The sequence below is a fragment of the Myxine glutinosa genome, chromosome 10 (genome assembly GCF_964187855.1).
Source record: "Myxine glutinosa chromosome 10, kmMyxGlut1.1, whole genome shotgun sequence".
NCBI lineage: Eukaryota > Metazoa > Chordata > Myxini > Myxiniformes > Myxinidae > Myxine > Myxine glutinosa.
The window spans coordinates 74,034,839-74,053,324 of record NC_136270.1 but is presented as its reverse complement, the minus strand read 5'-3'; the positions used below and the strand labels follow the sequence as shown (position 1 = coordinate 74,053,324).

The following is an 18,486-nucleotide window of genomic DNA, read 5'->3' as shown; positions in this document are numbered from 1 at the left end:
GTGCTGTGTAGTAGTGAGCAGGATCCAATCCATATCCAGTGCGACAAACAGATCTAAAGGCTTCAAATACATCGGCCAACAAAAGCACATCAGTTTTGAGGTACAAATCGTGATACTCACCAAGATTCTTAATGTTATATTTTTTCCAAACATTTTGTGCATGTACATAATCTTTATCAGATATATGACTATTATTTAATTTGTTATAGAAATTTTCTTTTAAAGGAAGTTGTGTTTCATTGAATCTCTCAAATGAGTCCATATAGTCATAGGGGTAAATTCCCTTTTGTGTTAGAAAATCTTTATCTAAAAAATACTCTGAAAGACATGGAAACTCTTTTAGATTTTGAACCAAGTTAGCCAATGGACTTGCCATGAATTTAAATGTATCAAGAAATCTGATATGAGTAATAGGAGATGTGTGAATTGTTTTTGTGAATGAAATGTATTTCTGATCCGTGTTTGGAATTGCTGAGATACTTCCAGAAGTCTTTGAGAGTTCCTTGATAAATAGATGTGTATCATAATGAGCGTTGTTATGAAGAAAGACAGGAATGAAAGAGGGGAGTTGATAATTAATATTACAACTTTGATGAGCCGGACCTCTATATTTACCAGTGAGATGACAATGGTCTCTAACCTTTAGACCTTTACCAATTTTCTCCTCACAAATATGACAGACATTGTTTTTTATAAATTCCCTTTTTTCTTTACTTGTTAAGGACATTGGTTTATTGGTTTCTCTCATTATCTTGGTTAATCGAACACAGTCTTTTTCTAGTCGTTTCACAAACTCCTCTGGGGTATTTGAGCCTCTATACATCTCTAACTTGTTATATTTATCACCAACGGATGATTTGATATAATAACAAAAACCACAAGGAGTATGTTTTTGATATTTATTTGTGTATGATTCTTTTGGATCTGGAGAAGCAGTATCAATTTTTTCTAAAATACTTTCAAAATCAGCATATATAACAAATGGATGTTTTATTGTTTTCTTTTCATCTTTGAATGTGATCTTTGAGTCTTTTTTAGGCATGTTGATTACCGTTGATTTATGTTCACCACAATAATTTGAATGTTTATCTAATCTTTCTTGTGTATGGAAGAAGTTAAGACAACGCATACAAATATATATTTTATTTGTTCTTTTACATACTTGTGGTTTTATTAATTTTGTAATATCTTTGATGTATGTATAATGTGAATTTTCGTCTGAATTAAAATATAGAAGATTAATATGAGTTTGTTTACAACTGTCAGAAAGCTTTAAAACCTGAATGTTGTTTGTTTCTGTTAGACCATAAACATTAACTGATAAATTATTCATCTTTTCAAATTTAGGAATATCATTTAAAGTCATCGGAAACTTTAGATGTTTCGTATTTAATGTATTCTCATATTTTTTATAATGAGATACTCTTTCATCATGAAAATGTGGAGGATGTAAGTGTGCTAAAATAGACCAGAGAAAACATTTATTGTCTTTATTTTTGATATTGATAACTGCTTTTCTATTTTTGATAACACTGGGTAAATCAATGTAAGAAGAAGCTTTTAGAGGATCTGATTTAAGAATATGAATGTCTATGTAAATAATTTTTCCTATATTGAATCCACTTCCTACGATTGAATTATCCACATCTTGCTCTTGTTTAATAAGTTCATCATAGACTCCTGATGTTTTAAAATCTTGATATGAAGATATAAAGTGTGGCTCAGTTCTCATGTATGGTGCATCTATAACTCCTTCATCCTTTGTCATTTCTAATTTTACTCCCATATAAAATTTAAGTGGTTTCATTTCCTTTAGTGTTTTTTCAATCAACGTTTGAACAGCAGGTTTAACTATTTCTACAGCATCAACTATAGACTCTGGTTCAGGAGGTTTGAAGTTAAAGACTCTTATTTTAATATGTCCTTTGAATGCTCCATCAGAGTTTTTAGTTGTGATAAAATTTGATAAATGTAGATTTGTTTTAAGATGTATTTTGAAGCCTTTCTTGAGGATATTTTTATTACATGTAGAACAGTGTTTTGTTTCAGGTGGAAGAGGGGAAAGTTTGTTTAAAATGTTGTATGTATGTTTTGCGGTGAGAATATGTTGTTTATAATATTTTACTTCCTTCTCGCAAGTATCACAATAAACCATATTTATAGCGTGAGAAAACGTGGTGTTTTATATATATCACTGTGCTTAAAATAAAACACTTTTGAGCTTTACAGCTCCGTTTTATATATATCGCTGTGCTTAAACTAAAACACTTTTTCACTCAGAATCATCTAAGTCATAACTATCACATGAATACTCAGAATCATACTCAGAGTCATCAATAAAGCTACTCTCATAACTATCATTTGAGCACAAACTATTAGTATCATAACTATCATCTGTGTTCAATGAAATACTATCATCACCATCGTCCAAGTTCAATGAAATACTATCATCACTATCGTCTGAGTTCAATGAAATAGTAAAATCTTCACTGCTGTATTGACTCATATTTAATTAGCAAGAAAAATATTCCCATCAATATCTATATACTTTCTTTCATTAACAGATTCAATCTCTACAATTTTTATATCAAAAGTTATCTTTAAATAATCTCTAACTATCATAGAACGAAATGACATTTCACCAGAAATATTAACATCATTCATTTTACTTAGATCTACACCCTTTGGATTATTAAAGAAAATACAAATGTCTCCTCTAGAATTATTAATGGTCTTATCATTCTTTTTCAAAGTATCGTGGTCAATCACTTTTTCAAGCTTTGAATAAATTGCCAGGAGTAGAGGAGAAACTTTTGTTAGATTTACTTTAATGGATGTCTTTCCAGGTATAGTTAGAGCTCTTCCTTTAAATGAAATAGAGGGGCTCATGTTATTTTCCATAACTGGTTTTACCCAAAAATTTCCATATTTATCTTTGTTCAATTTAACATCTTTGACATATTTTTCTATATCTTCCACCGAAGTAGAGATTGATTGAAATTTGTCTTTTGTGCTTTGAAACATTGTATTTATTAATGAATAAACTTGCGTTTAGTTTAAGCAAAAATTTACCACATAAATATGATAAGTTCTGAAGGATATTTAGAATTTCCAGACTCTCCATATGATAAATTAGAGAATTGTCCGGCTTGTGATAGAATAGGGCTTAATAATGAGGGTTCATATAAACAATGTATTTTCTGTGATTTAATTTTAATTAATGATAATAAAAAATATAAAAAAATATATAACTCTTTTAAATTAGAACCAAAAATGAATTACTTTACAAGATTAATAAGAGAGATGAATGTTAAGTATTGTGATGATAATACACCATTTCTTTCAAGGGAAGAGACTATTTGTATTGAGGAAATGTATAAGGGTTTAATGATATTTATTATTCAAAATAATTTTAATGGAAATGTTAATACAAGATACTATATAAATAAAATAATGAATTATTTTGAAATTAAACCCGAACTCAGGATAAAATATAGAGTTTCTAAAATAGCTCAAAAAAAGTTAGATGACTTGTTTTCCAAATATATAAATGAATGATTTTTTACCCGTTTGGGAAAATAAGATAAAATTTAATAACCATAAAAACATTCCAAATTCATTGAGATGTCTAATAGTTGGTTCAAGCGGATGTGGAAAAACCTGTTTACTTTTAAAGATGCTCCTTGGTCCTAATTTTTTAGATTATGATAATTTAATAATTTTTACAAAGTCTAGTTTTCAACCCGAGTATCAACTACTCTCACAGGGTTTTAATGCAGGTCTTAAAAAGGAAGACATTATCGGTTTATTTAAACTTCAAAACAAACTAAATGATTATAATATTGAAGATATAATACAATTATTTTGTGATACACAGAAATCAAAATCGAAACCAAAACCCATAACTTGTATTCTCAGTGATAATACGGATGATATACCTTCACCTCAAGATTTAGATAAATCAAAAAAGAACCTCGTCATCTTTGATGATTGTGTTAATGAGAGAAACCAAACAGTAATGGACAGCTACTATACAAGAGGGAGACATTCTTCTTGTAATTGTATTTATCTTAGTCAGTCATATTTTCAACTCCCTCGACGCTCAATAAGAAACAATGCCAATACTTTTATTTTATTTAAGTTAAATTCAATAGATGTAAATAATTTTTGGAGAGATAATTGCTCTACGTTATGTAGTAAAAAAGAATTTGAAAATTATATGAAACACACGATTGGAAAATATAAATATATTGTTGTGAAACAAGATGAGATATTAAAGGATGTATTTTTATTTTAAACATAATTACATATATAAATGACAACAATTATTATTAACCTTGTGGGTAAATCTGCTTCTGGAAAGAACTTTCATAAATCTAAACTCTTGAATAGTAAAAATGAAAAGATTGTAAGTTTTTTTAAAAAACACCCTATGATTCGTTTTGTGAGTACTACAACCAGAGCAAAGCGACCAGGAGAAGTAGAAGGGAAAGATTATTACTACATTTCAATGGAGGAACATATGCGATTGAGGAACGAAGGTCAAATATTTGAGGAGGTCTCTCTTGGTTCTACAAAATATTCACATTGTAAGAGTGAGTTAAATAAAGTAAAATCTAATGGTCTTGGGATTTTAGAAACTAATCCTGAAGGAATGAGACAAATTATTAAACAATTGTGTGGTGATGGAGTTAAGATTTTATCATTCGGTTTTGATATCGATGAGGAGATTCAACGCAAACGTATGAAAAGCAGAGATACAAGTATTAGTGAAGAAGAAATAACAACTCGTATTAATACCAATAAAGAATTTGATGAAATATTTAAAGAAAAAGATTTATTTCAACACATTTACTATAATGATGAAGAAAAGGAAAATTTTCCCATTGACCTTTACAATTCATTAAATGATATTTTTCAATAAATAAATACAGAAAATGAATACCGAAGAAAGAGAAAGAAAGTTTAAGGAACATCAACAATTAGTTTCAAAAGTTGTTAAACAACAGGAAGAGATAAAGAAGAAACGGAGACAGAAACTAACTGGTGAAGAAGCCTTTGAAAGAAAACAAGAGAAATTCTTTAAACCACTTTTGAAAACTCAACAATCACCTACAGTTCCCACGGTAGAATTTACTCCGAAAAAACTTCAAATGCTCAAAGATTTTAGTCAGATAACAAAACAAGAACTTGGTGAATTAGAATATGATGACGAGGGATTATTTCGGAAACTTGAGCAGGTAAATCAACCCCCTAATTATGTTGTGGAAGCTCTTCAAAACAATGAATATTTGGCGGGTTCAAAAACCAGAGCAGGTCTCATTCCAACAGAAGAACCAGCAGTGTTTCATCTTGTGGAAGAAAAGGTATTGATATTTAATGATGAATTGATGTTCTTGAGTTCTACTCAACCAAATGTTAAATTAACTCCAAGATTAATGTTTCTTCTAACAAACCCCGGATTCAGCGGTTCAAAATATTTTGAGGAACCACTTGATATGGAAAGAGAGGAAGATAGGGTATATATTGAGTTGTTAAATGCACTTGATTATGGAGTTTCTGTTGCTGGTAAAAGTAAGAAGAATGAGAAGGAGAAACATATTATTGATGCTTTAAGTAAGCTTGGTTCGGGTGTTAGTTTTCTTCCAAATGACCCATCACAATTAGTTAATAGGCTATTATTGTTGTTAGGTAGTAAGAAGGCTGGAAACAACAATTGTTTTAATGAATCCTCAGCCATTTTAGATCAGTTGATGAATATGAAAATAATTAATAAATGTCAATACAAAGATATTTTATTAGATATTAAATAAGATGAGAAGCACAATTCTTAGTTTTAATTTCACAACGAGCGATTACACAGCTTCATTCCCTTACCCACTACAACTTGACCCCCTTACCTCATATGAGGCATCTTTATTGTCAATGGAAACTTATAATACCTTGTTTAATATCACAGAGAAAAACAACAAGTTTAGTTATAATCCAGGAAGTGGATATAAAACTATAACCGTTTCACCTGGAGCTTACGAGATTTCTCAAATATCTTCAGAAGTCTCTCGCCTTATGAAAGAAAAAGGTGATGAACCAAAAAATATTGTAATAGATATTCAAAAACACACTTCAAAATCAACTATTAAACTTAAAAATAATTATAAAGTTGATTTCACGATTGAAAATTCGTTTAGAGAGCTATTGGGTTTCTCTTCAAAAAAGATTGAAAATAACGGGACGTTTTACAGTGATAATGTTATCCAAATATCCTCCGGTATAAATTCAGTATTAATTCATTGTGATTTGATTGATGGTGCTTATAACGATGGAATAAGAACAAATACAATATTTTCATTCAGTGCATACTCAACCCCGATTGGTTATAAATTTAATATGGAACCAAAAAATCTTGTCTATTTACCTGTGTCAGGAAAAACCATATACAGAGTAAATTTTAGGATAACCGACCAAGATAATCGTATGATATCCTTTAATGATGAAATTATATCCATCAGAATTCACCTACGTGAAGTTTTTCAATAAATAAATAATGGTTATTGTAAGAAAACACGAGTTGGGAAAATATAAAATAATTACAGGGGAGGGCATGTTCCTTTCACCAGACTATACAAGGTATGTGGGTAAAGGATACTATAAACCTAAGAGACAACGGGGTGTGGGTCATCAATTTCGAAATAAAGGAGATGGGATAATTGATACTCTAATGGGTATTGGTTCAACCATTCTTAAACATAAAGACCTAATTGGTTCAACTGCTTCTCTCATGGGAAATGTAGCAGGTGTTGTAAAGAGTATAAAAGATGCTCAAAAGGAGTCCCATAAATTACAAGCAATCAAAGAAATTTAAAAAGGTAAAACTCAACTATCTTCACAAGAACGACAAAAAATCATTAAAATACTTGGGTCAGGGTTTCAACAATTTTAATACTATATAAATACAAGTATGGAAGCGATTGATAGTATCTATGATTTGGATGATACGATTATCATTTCAAACTCTACTAAAAAGGAAGACTATTTTAAGGTAAATGCTATTACAGGAACCGACTGGAATTCAAACGGAACAAAAAGTTTTGAAATAAATAATCAACAAACTTACTTGAATATAGCTGATAGTTTCTTGCTGTGTAAATTTAAATTCACTAAGGCTGCGAATAATACTAATGCTACACTCGTAAATGATTTCTTCTGGAAAATGTTTGACAGTGTTCGCCTGTATATTGGAACACAAGAGGTTGAAGCGGTTGATTATGTCTCTGCTACATCTGAAATGATGAAATTTACACTATATTCGTTTGGTGATAGAATGGGTAAGGGAGCTGTTGAAGGCTTTATTCCTGATATGTCAACGGGAACAAACACAGACCCTGGTTATAGTCAAAGGAAGTCAATGTATAATGATGACGCAAAAGCTGAGAATAGTTTTACCGTAGCAGTACCTCTTAAAGGTATATTTGGATTTTGTGATTATGATAAAGTTTTGTATGGTCTTAAAATTAGATTTCAACTACAAAGGAATGATAATGTAAATAGATTGCTTTTTGGGGCGGAAAATGCTTTTGGCGACAATAATAAATTTGTTATTAATGATTTGTGTTGGTATATCAATGAATATACTCCTAATCTTAAAACGGAGGAGATGTTAAATAGAAGACTTAACTCAAAGAAACCGCTAAATGTATCATACCTTAAAAGAAGATGTCAACACGTTAAACTGGAACACACTACCTACACTTGGAATTTGGGTGTTCTTGAAGGAAAGCCACGATACCTATGGCTCATTTTTAAAAAACCAGATGGAGAGGAGGGTACTAATAAGAATAATGCGCTGAGTGATAATGCTAAGGTGAAACAACTTCGGGTTTCTCTTGATGGCACATTTTATCCGCGAGATAGATTGGAAATTGATTGGGAAAAAAATGATTATGCGGAAGCCTACAAGTCCTACCAAAAAGTGTGTGAAAGTAATGGTAATAATGATCCTATTTTGGATATGGTTGCATTTAAAGGTTTATATACAATCTATGCAATTGACCTGAGTTCTCAAAAGGAAACTATAAAGTCTAATCGAGTGGATACTTCTCTATACATTGAAAGAGGGGAGAGTGAAGAGGTTAATGCATATTGTTTGCTTTTGGAGGAAACAGAATTACAGATTAATACAGATAATGGTGTTATGATTAATATCACATAGGTTTTTTCTCATAAATAAATGGTTGGGGTATATGTTAATCAAATCAATCTTAATAAATTAACATCTTGTATTCAAAATCAAAAGCCTTGTATTATTAATGTTAATACAATTCAAAGAAAAGGAGCTGTAAGAATTGATGTTTTACTCACACACACACAAGTAAAAACACTAAATGATGTTGGATCACTTAAAATTAAAATGACGAAACCTATGTTAAAGAAATATTCAATAGATGAGTCAAGAGGAGGATTTCTCCCGTTTCTAATTCCTTTATTTGCTGGTTTAAGTGCGGCGGGAGCATTGACTGGTGGTATTTCAGCAGCGGTAAAAACTGCTAACGAAAGGAAGGCACAACTAAAAGCTCAAAAAGAATTGGAAAGACATAACAAGGAGTTGGAGAAACAAATTAGTGGAAGTGGTGTAATTGTAGATTTTGCTCAAAAACTTGAAAGTCTACCTGATAAAGCTAGATTGTTGGTTGGAGATATGCTTTCCTCTATCGCTCAAGCGGGTGTTAAACTAACTAAACGGGGTAATGGATTGTATCTTTCTCATAAATAAATGGATAAATGGTTTAAACAATTTGGAAAGAATACAACGTCAAATATAGAACTAGCTAAGTATTGTAAAACACTAAAAATTGATAATGTGGTTATTTGTATGAGAGATGAATTAATACATATAAATAAGAATACAAAGAATATTATTATGAATTTAGACACACAGAATGGTTCTCATTGGGTTTGTATTCATAATAGTCAGGATAAATATTATTTTGATAGTTATGGTATGCCACCACCTGTTGAAGTAATACAATTCTTACAGAATGGTGTTTATCAAACATTCCAAGTTCAAGAAATTAATTCTAAATGTTGTGGCCAATTATGTTTATATGTATTATTTCAACTCAACAATAATGAAAATTTTTATGATATCATTTTTTATCTAATATAAATGACCTATGTTGGAAAAGATGGTTCTATCTTTGGAAAATCCTCTCAGGATATTGATTTATCAAATTATTATACAAAGGCACAGGCTGAACGACAAAAATATAGTGTAAGTAAAAATATTAATATGAAGAATACTTATAAATTAATCAATTATCCAAACCCTACAGATGCGAATGACTTGATTAGATTCAGTGATTTATCACAATATATATCTTTAAAGAAAACAGCACGTTTTGTGAAACAAGTAAAATTTACAACCACAACACCTGGTTATACTGACCATACACCTTTCCTCATTGAATTTAACTACCTGCTTACAATTAAATTTTATAAAGAAGGACATTTAGTTAATATGCGAATTAATAAATGGGGGTATGATATGCCTGATTTAGGGTATAATTGGTCTTTTTCAATAAACATAGAAGACCTACATGATTTAAATCAGTCTCGTAAAGAAGAATATTATCCACTTGGTGAAGATAAGGATTTATGTGGAAGTACAATTAGTAAACAACAAATACGTGATTTTAAGAAAATAAAAATATATGATAGTATAGCGATGGTTCGCATGACAAAGAAGGAAGGTAATGAGATAAGGATAGAAAGCCGAGGAATACAAACCGATTTGGTAGTGGGAAGATGGGGTGGTATTACCTGTCATAATATTAATCTCACATATATTTCTGATACATAAATGGCAGGAAGAAGACTACAAGAGAATTATAATTTTTGTATTCAAGGATACCTACAAGAAAAGGGTGCTCGGTATTACATACCTTATGATTTGGAGCATATACATGGGAATTTTGTCATAAAAAACTGGCCTTATACTGATATTGTTAAACCCACAAATAGAGACTTGTTTAAAATATTAAATAAAAATGAACTTCTCAAAGTTATGAAATATAAAACTCTTTTAGAAATCGTCAACAAATCTTATTGGTATCCTATTATGAGAAAAATAATTATAGATACAAGAATATCTCAAAATCCAGATGAGTATATGTATAATATTCTTTGGGGTTTAAACTCAAGGGTAGCAAGGGATGAGGAAGGAGTTGAAGAAGAGAAGGAGAAAAGAGAGAAAAGAGAGAAGGAGGAGAGGGAACAAAGAGAGAGGGGGGAGAGGGAGATGGAAATCAGAGCGATTCAAAAAAGAGTGGATGTATTACAGCAAGAAGATAAATCTCAACTCACCGAAGAGGAAAATAAAGAAAGAATGAATGCTGTGAAAATATTGATATCAAAAATTGCTAAGATAAATGAGGAAGGAGTTAAAGAAGAGAAGGAGGAAAGAGAGAAAAAGGAGAAGGAGGAAAGGGAGAAAAAGGAGGAGGAGAGGGAGGAAAGGGAGAAAAGAGAGAAAAAGGAGAAGGAGGAAAGGGAGAAAAAGGAGGAGGAGAGGGAGGAAAGGGAGAAAAGAGAGAAGGAGGAAAGGGAGAAAAGAGAGAAGGAGGAGAGGGAGCAAAGAGAGAGGGAGGAAAAATATAAAAAGATGGAAATCAGTGAGATTAATAAAAGATTGAAGGTATTACAGCAAATAAATCAAACTCAACGCACTGAGGAGGAAAATAAAGAAATGAGAAGTCTAATGAAAATATTATTTTCAAGAATAACGACGTCAATGTCTTCAGTTTCAGGGAGGAGATTTAAATGAAAAAGTGGGGATAAAGAAGAAGAAGAAGGAAAAGATTATGTGGTTGATGATGTCGGTGTAATTGACTTTAGTTAGTTTTATTTGTAAATAAATGGAGGAGAGAGTGAAGGCATTCCTTAGGATTCTTTATGTTTTAAAAATCAAGATTGAAATGTATATGTTGAAAACCAAAAAGGTTTTGATACTCTGTCGGAATTTTTCTGATAAATAAATATGAGTTATTGTCTCAAATGTAAAAAGAAAACTAAATCTAAAAATATCTCTTATGTTAAAGCTAAAAATAATAGAGTTTGTCAAAAAGGAATATGTCAAGTGTGTGGCTCTAAAAAGTGCCAATTCATCTCTCCTAAAAGAGGAGGAGACATACAAAAGTTTCTGTCAGGAAGTAAATTTACAACAACTGGAATTCCAGGGGAATTACACCTTCCAGGGTATTCTTTCTGTGGTCCAGGAACAAACTTGGATAAAAGATTAGATGAGGCTGACAATCCTAAACCTTGGTCTAAACCTACAAATAGGGTTGATGAAGTGTGTATGAAGCATGATATTGCTTATGGGGATACCACTACGTTGACTGAAAAACATAAAGCCGACAGCGAAATGTTGTATAATTTGTCTTTGATACAAAATCCAACGTTGAGAGAGAAAGTTGATAGGTTTATTGTGAGAAATTTGATAAATGCTAAATTGAAACTTGGTCTTGGTTATTCCTCAAAAAACTATTAGGCTCTAATGATGTCATCAAGACTGAGGAGCTTTTGGCTGAAGAATTACACAAACCTATAATCACAAAGTTTAAAAGAAGGAAGGTTTATTCTAAATACACCGACCACATATGGTCCGCTGATTTAATTGAATTGAATAATGACAGGGGATACAGGTATGCTTTAACCGTTATTGATTTGAGGAGTAGATTTGCCTGGGTTGTCCCTTTAAAAAATAAAAGGGGTGATACTTTAATGTTAGCCTTTAAGCGAATATTTGATCGGGATAAAAGGAAACCAAAGAAGTTATGGACTGATGAGGGAACAGAGTTCTATAACAAAATATTCATGAAATTTCTTAAGGGGAAGGGTATTAAATTATACAGCACCTTTAATGAAGGAAAGGCAGTTGTTATTGAGCGTTTTAATCGTACTTTAAAAGAGAAATTATATAAAAAATTCACACAACTCAGTTCTCAAAAATGGGTGTATTTAATTCAGGATATTGTAGATAATTACAATAATACAGTTCATTCATCAACAAAATCAAAACCATCAGAAACATTTACAAAATTAGAATATGAAAAGGAGATTAATTTGAGAAAGCCCAAGTTTAAAGTTGGTGATATTGTAAGAATATACAAATGGAAAAGCCATTTTGAGAAAGGTTATACAAAGAGATGGACTAATGAATTATTTAAAATCGTTGATGTAATGGATACAGTCCCTTGGACCTACAAATTATATGATTTAAATGGAGAAGAAATCTTGGGTTCATTTTACTCACAAGAATTACAAAAAACACAAGTAAGCAGATAATACCCTTGAAAATAATAAATAAATAAATAAAATGTAATGGGGATACGTTTTTAAATCTGTGAACCCCAAACACAGAATCCCACAACTTTTTAGTTGGGGCTTAACTTTTGTGTGTGTATAATGGGGATACGTTTTTAAATCTGTGAACCCCAAACACAGAATCCCACAACTTTTCAGTTGGGGCTTGACTTTTGTGTGTGTATAATGGGGATACGTTTTTAAATCTGTGAACCCCAAACACAGAATCCCACAACTTTTCAGTTGGGGCTTAACTTTTGAGTGTGTATAATGGGGATACGTTTTTAAATCTGTGAACCCCAAACACAGAATCCCACAACTTTTCAGTTGGGGCTTGACTTTTGTGTGTGTATAATGGGGATACGTTTTTAAATCTGTGAACCCCAAACACAGAATCCCACAACTTTTCAGTTGGGGCTTAACTTTTGAGTGTGTATAATGGGGATACGTTTTTAAATCTGTGAACCCCAAACACAGAATCCCACAACTTTTCAGTTGGGGCTTAACTTTTGTGTGTGTATAATGGGGATACGTTTTTAAATCTGTGAACCCCAAACACAGAATCCCTCAACTTTCCAGTTGGGGCTTAACTTTTGTGTATGTGTGAGTGAGTCATAATAATATACAAACCCTAACCCAACCCCATCCCTAACCCAAACCCATCCCTAACCCAAACCCATCCCTAACCCAAACCCATCCCTAACCCAACCCCATCCCTAACCCAACCCATTCCTAACCCAACCCCATCCCTAACCCAACCCAATCCCTAACCCAACCCCATCCCTAACCCAACCCCATCCCTAACCCAACCCCATCCCTAACCCAACCCCATCCCTAACCCTCACATTCAAAATCCCAACCCTAACCCAACCCCATCCCTAACCCAACCCCAACCCATCCCTAACCCTCACATTCAAAATCCCAACCCTAACCCAATCCCATCCCTAACCCAACCCCAACCCTCACATTCAAAATCCCAACCCTAACCCAACCCCATCCCTAACCCAACCCCATCCCTAACCCTCACATTCAAAATCCCACCCAAACCCTAACATAATCTTTTTTTTCTTCTTTTTAAAAAATATGTATTTCATTTTTTTTTTTTTCCTCTTCTTCCAATTCTGTCTTTCAAGGCTTTCAAGTTTGAAGAAGTAGAAATGGGAAGAAAGAATTTTCCAGCATTTTCTTCCTCGAACTTTCTTGATATTGCTTAAATCAAGCGTCATTAAACAAAGAACATTGTTCATTGCTTTAGAATCCAAAGAGTCTCCAAGATGGACCCCACAGGTAGAGTCTCCAAAATAAAACCAACTTTCCAAGTTCCCAAGGTATAACCACATTCCTGTTGAGCCTCCAAGATAGGTATCACATTCCGAGTCATCAAAACAAAACCCCCATTCCGAGTCTCCAAAAATATAACCATCTTTCCAAGTCCCCAAGGTAGAACCACAATTTTCAGAAATATTTGGGGTTTCCGTGATAAGTCTCACATAGTATAACTGCGGACCATCAGGGAAAACTTCCCTTTCCCAATTTTTTAGGGTTTCTATGATGTGTCTCACATAGTATAACTGCGGACCATCAGGGAGAACTCTCCTTGCCCAATTTTTTAGGGTTTCTATGATGTGTCTCACATAGTATAACTGCGGACCATCAGGGAGAATTCCCGTTTCCCAATTTTTTAGGGTTTCTATGATGTGTCTCACATAGTATAACTGCGGACCATCAGGGAGAACTCTCCTTGCCCAATTTTTTAGGGTTTCTATGATGTGTCTCACATAGTATAACTGCGGACCATCAGGGAGAATTCCCGTTTCCCAATTTTTTAGGGTTTCTATGATGTGTCTCACATAGTATAACTGCGGACCATCAGGGAGAACTCTCCTTGCCCAATTTTTTAGGGTTTCTATGATGTGTCTCACATAGTATAACTGCGGACCATCAGGGAGAATTCCCATTTCACAATTTTTTAGGGTTTCTATGATGTGTCTCACATAGTATAACTGCGGACCATCAGGGAGAACTCCCCTTTCCCAATTTTCAGAAATTTGTGGGTCTCCAATGTATGACTTGTATTCTGGCTCATCAAGGTAGAACTTGTTCAGTGGGTTTTGTTTTGATAACTCACAACAAGTATCATCATGGTAAAACTCTTTTTCAGGATTTTGTGGATCTCCAAGGTATAACTCTTTGGCTGGGTCATCAAGGTAGAACTCGTTCTGGGGGTCTTGGTTGTTCAAAATGTCTTCAAACAAAAAAATAACTTCATCCCAAGTTGTGTTAAAAGCAGAATTTTCATTTCGTATCTCAGATACAATTTCCTGTGAAAGAAAATAACAATGTATTAATTTAATACAATATTTTTATTTGTATAAATCAAGCTCTATGAATATTAAAATAAACTTTGTTAACTCTTACATGAGTCTCATCTAAAAAAAAAAAAAAAAAAAAAAAATTAAATAAATAAATAAATAAATAAACAAACTTACCTCCATTGATAAGAGGTTCGAGTCCAGTTCATCAATCTGAAGGTTGAGTTCTACACAGGTAGTAGGACTCCAAGGAATAGCAAAGTTATCCCATTCCATTTCGGCATAGGAGTCCATTCTCAAGTGAAGCAGAAAGCGTGTTTGAAAAAGCCTGTGTGGTCGGTGCCTTTTATAAGAAGGGCTGGGTGTGTGTCATTTCCTGTGGAAATTCCCTGGGCGTGTCTTAACTGGAAATGATGTGATGGAAATTCCCTGAAAATGATGTAATGTATTACCTGGAAATCATACAATGCTGAAGAGTTTATAAAGTGGGTGGGACTTAGCAAAAGTGGGCGGAGCGTAGCAAAAGTGGGCGGGACATAGCAAAAAGTGGGCGTGACCTAACAAAAAAGTGGGCGGGGCTTAGTAAAAGGTGGGCGTGGCTTACCAAAAGTGGGCGGGGTTTACCAAAAAGTGGACGGAGCTTAACAAAAGGTGGGCAGAGCCTACCAAAAAGTGTGTGGCACTGGAGGCGCTCAAACAAGAACATTGAGGGAGGTTTACCATTTTATCTCAGCTCAGTTAAAATATCTTAATAAAGAACCAAACTCAAACATATTTTTTGTTAATGTATTAGATGGTGAGGAGAGTTGTAGGAGAATTAAATTATTTCCCACACATAAACAAATATTTGTAGGGTCGTTGTTTGAGTGGGTCAAAGATGATTCACCAGATGATATTAAGAGTAAAAGGTTAAAAGGTCCATAAGGTCAGAAGGATCACAGGTTCACACAGAAGGACCATTGTTTAAGTGGTCTAATGAATAAGGATAACATGTCAAAAGGTTAGAAGGTTCGTAAAGAACAGGGTGAGAGAAATAGAGGTGTTTAGGGGCAATGAGGGAGGGGAAAAATTAACATGTAAGTCAATGGGAAAATGAGAGTGTCCCAGAAGCAACATATATACACTACTTATGGGTGTCTTCCCCAGCAAGTTCTTTATTAGTTGAGGCCAAATATTTTTTTAATTTATGTTAACTCACCAGAAACATGCACAAGCTGTTCTAAAACAGCAAAATCGCTCCTCCAAACTTTTCAAAACATCCCAGTTCAGGTTTCCTCTGAGAAACGTGGAATTTAGTTCCAGCTTGAGCTAGTTCAGAAATTTATAGTGGGAAGAGGCATTCACAGTCATTTATAACATTTTCTCCAGTGACCTTTCACATAATTTCGAGGAGAGTGGGGCAAATTGTTCACCTGTGTATTTATCTATCCTCCTTGGTACATTTGGTCAATGTACTATCGGACCTAGACATTCGCGGGGGATGCATTCCTGGAAAATACCACAAAATCCGCGAATGTGGGGGCATTGTTTCAATGGGAAATGGGGTGATAGGTTCCCGGCAGCTTGCGATTCATAAGGGAAAACAATGGGTGGGGGATCTTGCTTACCTTCACTGCCAGGGACATATTCTCATCATTTTAATAAAACCAAAGTAGATCATGATACTTAAACCTGTGCCACTCTCACCACTAACACTGCAAGGTAACATTGTTCTGACAATGAGTATAATGTCATCCCATCTCATTCCTCCATGTCGTAGCATCCACCCACCCCAACACAAAGTAAAGATATTCCTTGATGCTGTGTAATTACACACACACTCTTCCAATGAGGCACTCACGAGATGGCAGTAGAACGATACTCGGGAAAGTTTTCTTTCCAGAGCTTGAGGGCCTGCATTGCAGCAGAGGTGCACTCCACGTATGTATAGTCTATCATGATGTCACCTGTGCAGAACAAATGGACTTACTCTATCAGCTATTGTTGCAGGTGTTGAGAAAAATGGCTACAATTGTCCTGATCATTAAACTTCAGTTCAGCTGTGGGGAGAGGTAAAGACTCGAGTTTAAGTTGCCATTTGAGACAAAAACAAATGACACAAAGTACATTTATCAGGACTCGAGCAGGTCAAAAGGATTTGGATTTGCAAGAAATGGGTGATCACGGTTTGGATTATTATTCAGCCCCAGATTGTTATGGTTGTTTGAAAACAGTGGGGAAAAAATTATGTTTATTTGCCAGGGACGATGTTAGTGGGGGCAGACGGACAAAGTGAGAGGGTGCAACCATCACTTACCAAACACCTCAGAGGGGTTCAGCAGTTCAAGCAGCCAACCACCTCGCTTGGTTTCATACGTGGCAAAGCCACCATCGGGGTTTCTCATACTTAGGAGCTGTCAAAAGGCCATACCACTTTAAGAAGACCAAAAACCCCACTCTGATCAATGAGATCACAGAATAAAACTTGATTGATTATAATAGAGTCAAACTCAATGTTGTTACCAATAGTAATAACATAATCAAATGAAAACACAGTTTTTGTCTTTTTGCTTAAATGACAATAGAAAGAATGTCTATTTCATTTGGAATTGTCTGCATCCTTTATCGAGACTCGACAGTGTAATGGTGATAGAGCGTCCGTGCCAAACCGGAGAAGTCAGTTGGTCGAACCCAACCCCGGCCCAGTCATAACAAACACGAAAAATAAAATGGTACGTGCTGCTTCCTTGCTCAATGCTAAGCATATAAAAAGGAGAGAACATGGACAAACAACCATAAGTTATCATTCATGGCACAAGCCTTCATGGGCCTAATAGCCGACTCCGACATTTACGTTTTTGTAAAACAACTCTATTATTAATACAAGTACGGTACTCTACAAAAGCCCGTCAAAGTGAAGGGCTGAAGGAGCTGTGCTCCAACGCGAGTCGAAAGAATTGACGCGACCAAAGACGGAAATTCGTCCGAGTTGCTTTATTGCACGTATCAAACTCGGGTACTCTGAAAAGCCCGTTTATCGGGCAGCAATATATATACACATTTATGCCGGAGCGTTTGCCCGGGAAAAGCGAGACCGGGCATGCCCGGGTATCAAGGGCGAGTCCTGGAAAGGCGAGTCTGGACCTGCCCGGGCATGCTGGACGAGGCCTGGCAAGTCGAGAGCGGGCATGCCCGGGCGTCCTGGACGAGCCCTGGAAAGGCGAGAGCGGGCATGCCCGGACGCTCTGGGCGAACCCTGGAAAGGCGAGAGCGGGCATGCCCGGGCGTCCTGGACGAGCCCTGGAAAGGCGAGAGCGGGCATGCCCGGACGCTCTGGGCGAGCCCTGGAAAGGCGAGAGCGGGCATGCCCGGACGCTCTGGGCGAGCCCTGGAAAGGCGAGAGCGGGCATGCCCGGGAGAGGCGCGTCTGGGCCCGTCCGGACGAGCCCGGCATGGCGATTGCGACCTGGCCGCGTCCTGGCAGGTGCAAGGCGATTGTGTACACCCAGCGGTAACCGCTACAGGGCGACCCTTTTCATATATTCACACTATTCAGCATTGAAAACTCTGACTAAAGCCGAAAAATACGTTCATTTGCGCATCACTTTATTTGGGTGGTGTAGGGACAATAGATCATCGCTGCAACCCACATAACATGCATGTAGCAAAAACATGCCTAATGCTTATGACGAACGACCCTTCTGTATTTTCACACTAATTAACCTTGCAAGCTCGGGATAAAACCAAAATTACGGTAATTTGCTCATTTAAGAAACAAATTGCTCATCCCTTTATTTGGGCAGTGTATAAGCCACAGACCACTGCCGTAATCACT

The 18,486-nt window shown here is 34.9% G+C and overlaps 2 protein-coding genes across 3 annotated transcripts in view; one reads left to right on the top strand and one right to left on the bottom strand.

Annotated features, from left to right (window-relative positions):
- The window catches only part of MOB4 (MOB family member 4, phocein), a 456,882-nt gene that overhangs the window by 96,777 nt on the left and 341,619 nt on the right, over positions 1-18,486 (top strand). The window lies entirely within an intron of this gene.
- Positions 1-18,486, bottom strand: part of LSS (lanosterol synthase) — a 94,580-nt gene that overhangs the window by 17,980 nt on the left and 58,114 nt on the right. For both annotated transcript variants that reach the window (XM_068126743.2, XM_068126744.2), the window contains 2 exons: positions 16,969-17,065; positions 16,513-16,618 (listed from right to left, as the gene is read on the bottom strand). In XM_068126743.2, the coding sequence (XP_067982844.2) occupies positions 16,513-16,618; positions 16,969-17,065 (203 nt within the window). The remainder of the gene's footprint in view (positions 1-16,512; positions 16,619-16,968; positions 17,066-18,486) is intronic.